Below are 6,767 nucleotides of genomic sequence, written 5' to 3'. Positions count from 1 at the left end.
TACATTAATTCATTTTACTAATCACATGCATGCTTTTATTGAGGTAATTATTGACAATTTGAATGGAGGTGAATAGGGCTTGTAATGCTTTGCTCACACAGGCTGTCTTTTTTATTCATCTTTATGAAATAATCAACTCTTGTTATATTTCCTTTTTATGCTTTGCTTAAAAAGAATGTAATTATACATACATCAGAATGTAGACACGAGGTAGCCTACATTTCAATGACATTTAATGTTGGCCTATGCCTATAGAAGGAACAATACGCATGGGCCTTTTCCTTGGGTCCTGCCCATCATCTGCTGTTACGTTAACTTCTAAGCACATCAGTTTTCTCACCCGTAAAACGACTCTCCACGATCGATATCTTCATATCCCACCTACCTTTGGTCCCCGGACAGTCATGCTTGCATTGGTGCGGACAGAGACGCATTGACTCGGATACTGCCGACTCAGTGGATGAATCAGATGTCAGTCAAAGGGAAGATGTTGAGAAATGATACATAGAAAATGCTTTAAAATGTACTTTGGAAGCGAAGAGGATGCGGTTGGTTAAGACACGCTTTTCTCCGCATTTGGCGGAAGATGCTGATGTACACCAAGTCCGACCATAAAGGAGTCTACATCTTATTCCTTTTGACGGCTTATAAGGTAGGTGTCATCAAGAGAATGAAGATCTCTCACTTCTTGCATATTTTGTATTTATCGTCACTAAATATTCCATGTTATTTGGCAATTCGGGAAGAACATGCGTAAAAAAAAACATATGTTCAAGTTTAGGAGATGGTTTGATGTGTCTTCAAATTTTTAAAAGGGATATGTGTATTTCTCTCCCCGACACAGGTAATTGTGAACACAGAGAATGCACACCGGGAACACTGAAATTCCAATGCAGAAATCCTCAGCACTTTTCGGAATGGTGAGTCACCGCCAAACCCCAGTGTATTCAGACTTCACCGGGCTGACTCTCTCCATGTACAGCAGTAAGTCAGACTTCTGCGCCAGACGCATCGGGAACGATGGTTTTGGAACCCAGACCTGCCGGAGCCCACATCACAACCCCAGTCACTGTCCGAGTCCGAAGCGGCTCACCACGCCAGAGGAGCGCTATGGCTCTCAAGAGAAAGGCCATCTGACAGCCAAAGCTACCCGCGCGTGTTTCTCTCTCTCCCCGGAACAAGGTAAAGCTAAACCTATGATTTAACGCGCTCATTGACGCTACTCTGTATCACAGAATGTATTTTAATAATATCTAGATGTTTATAGAAACCATTCGGTTATTTAAATATACTTTCATATGCGTTCTAAATCTAAAGGTATCATACCAATATTGGGGAAAGGAGTAACACAATTACTAACATAATTTGCTAATATTTATGAGAACAGGACAACTATTTTTTAGATTTGTATCAATTAGATCCTCTTATTGTCATTCCTTCCAGTCCTCTGATAATATTTTCAATTATGCCACATATCCATCCGTTTACTGTGAAATGGTGCCAGTTTCTATCTATTTGGCTACATATGGCATCCTTAAGTGCACTGTCGTCTTCATATTTGATCCAGATGTACTGTATATTTAGTTGACAGATCCTGTGTTTGCAGTTGTGGATTCTACTGTTGATAACCACCTCGTTCATTAAGTGCCAATGTCACTGATGTATAGACCTGGTCTTAATAAAAGAGCATCACAATGAAAGTCATCCCAGTGACACAAAGTGCAGCCACGTGATGTGATTTAAGTGGTAAATGTGGAGTAACTGGCAGAGAATGGAGCACTTTGACTTCCACTCTATGGATTACCAACAGATGGGACTGCAGTGATTTTAGAGGAAGTGCCAAGTTCTGATTGAGGAGGACAGGTGAGGACGTCTCTGGAGTTTATGAGTGGATAACATTTATTAAGCTGTTATAGATCACACTTTTGGTTAGGTACAAACCAACTTTATTAGAAACTTTATATTTGTAAATTATTTATGTATCCTATTAGCACAAGTTTGTAAATTAACGAGTAAATATTTTTAATAAATTGATTTTAAGAGTAAATGTCCTTTGGTGAATTACCTCAACCACATGAGGTAGTTTCATTTCAACCTCAGCCTTACTGAAAGTAAACATTCCTCGAGGCTTTTCTATAATCTCATTTGTAACCTCCTCACTCAGGTTTATAGAGGAGCATAAATTTTCTCCAACATTTTTTTGTGTTGGCTACTGGTATGAAAGCAGTTGTACTTCATAAAGTAGAAGTGGTATGTACTGTAGCAACAAGTAACCTTGTCTGGGACCCCAATGCTTGTCATAGCTCCTATATCTAAAGCCTAAGTTCTAGCTGTCGGCTAACATGATGATGGTGAGTTGTGCAGACAGTCTGATACCCTTCAGTTCATTACACATGCATACTGTTTGTCTCAGAGCTACAGCCCACATGTAGTATTATTTGTACTGTATGTCATGTGTTGAAGAAGGCCTTTCTATTGTTGAAAATTATAGACATTTTCAAATGATATTATTTTGTTTGATATTCCCATTTATTTAATCATAAATATTTTTTTCCTTCACTGCAAATCCTGCCCTGGCCTTGACTAGTCTGCAGCCCCTTTCAAACCCACTGATTGTCTACTTGTCTGGAAACAACGGTCATACACAGTTGAAGTCGGAAGTTTACATAGACCTTTGCCAAATACATTTAAATTCAGTTTTTCACAATTCCTGACATTTAATCCTAGTAAAAATTCCCTGTCTTAGGTCAGTTAGGATCACCACTTTATTTTAAGAATGGGAAATGTCAGAATAATAGAGATAATTATTTCTTTCAGATTTTATTTATTTCATCACATTTCCAGTGGGTCAGAAGTTTACATACACTCGATTTGTATTTGGTAGCATTGCCTTTAAATTAGTTAACTTGGGTCAAACGTTCCGGGTAGCCTTCCACAAGCTTTCCACAATAAATTGGGTGAATTTTGGCCCATTCCTCCTGACAGAGTTGGTGTAACTGAGTCAGGTTTGTAGGCCTCCTTGCTCGCACACACTTTTTCAGTTCTGCCCACACATTTTCTCTGGGGATTGAGGTCAGTGCTTTGTGATGGCCACTCCAATACCTTGACTTTGATGTCCTTAAGCCATTTTTCCCCAACTTTGGAAGTATGCTTGGGGTCATTGTCCATTTGGAAGTCCCATTTGCGACCAAGCTTTAACTTCCTGACTGATGTCTTGAGATGTTTCTTCAATATATCCACGTAATTCTTCTTCCCAAAGATGCCATCTAATTTTGTGAAGTTCACCAGTCCCTCCTGCAGCAAAGCACACCCACAACAAGATGCTGCCACCCCCGTGCTTCAAGGATGGGATGGTGTTCTTCGGCTTGCAAGCCTCCCCCTTTTTCCTCCAAACATAACGATGGTCATTATGGCCAAACAGTTCTATTTTTGTTTCATCAGACCAGAGGACATTTCTCCAAAAAGTATGATCTTTGTCCCCATGTGCAGTTGCAAGCCGTAGTCTGACTTTTTTATGGCGGTTTTGGAGCAGTGGCTTCTTCCTTGCTGAGCGGCCTTTCAGGTTATGTCGATTTAGGACTCGTTTTACTGTGGATATAGATACTTTTGTAACTGTTTCCTCCAGCATCTTCACAAGGTCATTTGCTGTTGTTTTGGGATTGATTTGCACTTTTCGTGCCAAAGTACTTTCATCTCTAGGAGACAGAACACGTCTTCTTCCTGAGCGGTATGACGGCTGTGTGGTCCCATGGTATTTATACTTGCGTACTATTGTTTGTACAGATGAACGTGGTACCTTCAGGTGTTTGGAAATTGCTCCCAAGGATGAACCACACTTTTTGTCTGAGGTCTTGGCTGATTTATTTGGATTTTCCCATGATGTCAAGCAAAGAGGCACTGAGTTTGAAGGTAGGTATTGAAATACATCCACAGGTACACCTCCAACTGACTCAAATAATGTAAATTAGGCTATCAGAAGCTTCTAAAGCCATGACATCATTTTCTGGAATTTTCCAAGCTTTTTAAAGGCACAGTCAACTTAGTGTATGTAAACTTCTGACCCACTGGAATTGTGATATAGTGAATTATAAGTAAAATTACTTGTGTCATGCACAAGGTAGATGTCTTAACCGACTTGCCAAAACTATAGTTTGTTAACAAGAAATGTATGTGGGGGGAAAGCCTGTTCTACTTAATGCCTTTGTGACTGCCTCGGCTACTTTACATCCTGTTGAGAAGAGACGATAGTGTGTTGTTGTGCAGGAGAGAGAGGGAAAGAGGGTGCAGGTAATTACTCGCTCATCCTAATTTATGATGATACAAAATCCCACTTTTATATTAGCAATCATCTTTTCACAAAAAGAGGCTCAAAGGATTTGATTATTGTTTTTCCTAGCCAAACAGGAAACATATGTCTCCAAATGTGCCTCAGCGTTTATGAGGAGGACCGACTCTTCTGAGCTGAGCACCATTGTGCCCTCACCATCGTCTCAGACCAACATGAATCATGACATTGTCTGATTGATGCTTTTGAATGTGCTTTTTTGTTGTGAATGTGGGAATGCCATGATTACGGTCTGTGCAGATGAGTTTTCAGGAGATACATTTACAGGCCTTTTCTCATTGTCCTGAAAGTAATACATAGGACTGTTCAATGTTGTGCATTTAGAGATATTTATGAAAGGTAAACATGCCCAAAAAGTAATGCTCTATTTAGATTGTATATTCAAACTAGAAAGGGTCATTTTCCTTAAGAAAAATGCTGTGCTTGCTTCAGCTGTCCAATGTTTGTTTGTGGCAATGGAGGAATTAAAGATGTTTAATTGTTAGATGCTTTAAAAATTGAGGCTAGCATAGTAGCAGAAGGCTAGCGTAGCAGCAGAAGGCTAGCGTAGTAGTAGAAGTCTAGCGTAGTATCAAATCAAATCAAATGAAATGTATTTATAGAGCCGTTTTTATATTAGCCAATGTCACAAAGTGCTATACAGAAACCCAGCCTAAAACCCCAAACAGCAAGCAATGCAGATGTAGAAACCCAGCCTAAAACCCCTAAACAGCAAGCAATGCAGATGTAGAAACCCAGCCTATTACCCCAAACAGCAAGAAATGCAGATGTAGAAACACAGTGGCTAGGAAAAACACCCTAGAAAGGCAGGAACCTAGGAAGAAACTTAGAGAGGAACCAGGCTCTGAGGGGTGGCCAGTCCTCTTCTGGCTGTGCCGGGTGGAGATTATAACAGTACATGGCCAATATGTTCAAACGTTCATAGATGACCAGCAGGGTCAGATAATAATAATCACAGTGGTTGTAGAGAGTGTAACAGATCAGCACCTCAGGAGTAAATGTCATCTGGCTTTTCATAGCCGATCATTCAGAGTTAGACAGCAGGTGCGGTAGAGAGAGAGAGTCGAAAACAGCAGGTCCGGGACAGGGTAGCACGTCCGGTAAACAGATCAGGGTTCCATAGCCGCAGGCAGAACAGTAGAAACAGCATGATGACCAGGTGGGCTGGGGACAGCAAGGAGTCATCAGTCCAGGTAGTGCTGAGGCATGGTCCTAGGGCTCAGGTCATCCGAGAGAAGAGAGGACTTGAGAGAGAGAAAAATAGAGAGACAGAGAGAGAGAAAGAGAATTAGAGGAAGCATACTTAAATTCACACAGGACAGTAAGCAGAAGTACTGACTGTATTATCAATAGTAGCGGAATAAACTCAGCAAAAAAAGAAACGTCCTCTCATTGTCAACTGCTTTTATTTTCAGCAAACTCAACATGTGTAAGTATTTGTATGAACATAACAAGATTCAACAACTGAGTCATAAACTGAACAAGTCAAGTCAAAATCAAAAGTAACAGTCAGTATCTGGTGTGGCCACCAGCTGCATTAAGTACTGCAGTGCATCTCCTCATGGACTGCTCCAGATTTGCCAGTTCTTGCTCTGAGATGTTACCCCACTCTTCCACCAAGGCACCTGCAAGTTCCCGGACCTTCTTTTGGGGAATGGCCCTAGCCCTTACCCTCTGATCCAACAGGTCCCAGACGTGCTCAATGGGATTGAGATCCGGGCTCTTCGCTGGCCATGCAAGAACACTGACATTCCTGTCTTGCAGGAAATCACGCACAGATCGAGCTGTATGGCTGGTGGCATTGTCATGCTGGAGGGTCATGTCAGGATGAGCCTGCAGGAATGGTACCATATGAGGGAGGAGGATGTCTTCCCTGTAACGCACAGTGTTGAGATTGCCTGCAATGACGACAAGCTCAGTCCGATGATGCTGTGACACACCGCCCCCAGACCATGGCGGACCCTCCACCTCCAAATCAATCCTGCTCCAGAGTACAGGCCTCGGTGTAACGTTCATTCCTTCGATGATAAATGCGAATCCAACCATCACCCCTGGTGAGACAAAACTGCAACTCGTCAGTGAAGAGCACTTATTGCCAGTCCTGTCTGGTCCAGCGACGGTGGGTTTGTGCCCATAGGCAACGTTGTTGCCGGTGATGTCTGGTGAGGACCTGCCTTACAACAGGCCTACAAGCCCTCAATCAAGCCTCCCTCAGCCTATTGCAGACAGTCTGAGCACTGATGGAGGGATTGTGCATTCCTGGTGTAACTTGGGCAGTTGTTGTTGCCATCCTGTACCTGTCCTGCAGGTGTGATGTTCGGATGTACCGATCCTGTGCAGGTGTTGTTATATGTGGTCTGCCACTGCGAGGACGATCAGCTGTCCGTCCTGTCTCCCTGTAGCGATGTCTTAGGCGTCTCAC

At 42.2% G+C, this 6,767-nt stretch overlaps 1 protein-coding gene across 3 annotated transcripts in view; it reads left to right on the top strand.

Moving 5' to 3' along the window:
• Positions 1-305: 305 nt before the first annotated feature.
• Positions 306-6,767, top strand: part of LOC110536036 (uncharacterized) — a 141,207-nt gene continuing 134,745 nt past the window's right edge. For all 3 annotated transcript variants that reach the window (XM_021621582.3, XM_090182609.1, XM_090182581.1), the window contains exons 1-2: positions 306-652; positions 845-1,182. In XM_021621582.3, coding sequence (XP_021477257.3) covers positions 864-1,182 — 319 coding nt within the window. In that variant the 5' untranslated portion in view covers positions 306-652; positions 845-863. The remainder of the gene's footprint in view (positions 653-844; positions 1,183-6,767) is intronic.

The sequence above is a fragment of the Oncorhynchus mykiss genome, chromosome 1 (assembly GCF_057628025.1).
Source record: "Oncorhynchus mykiss isolate SJ-2025 chromosome 1, ASM5762802v1, whole genome shotgun sequence".
NCBI classification, from domain to species: domain Eukaryota; kingdom Metazoa; phylum Chordata; class Actinopteri; order Salmoniformes; family Salmonidae; genus Oncorhynchus; species Oncorhynchus mykiss.
Note: the sequence above shows the minus strand (reverse complement) of the source record. Positions and strands in the feature narration are given on the sequence as shown.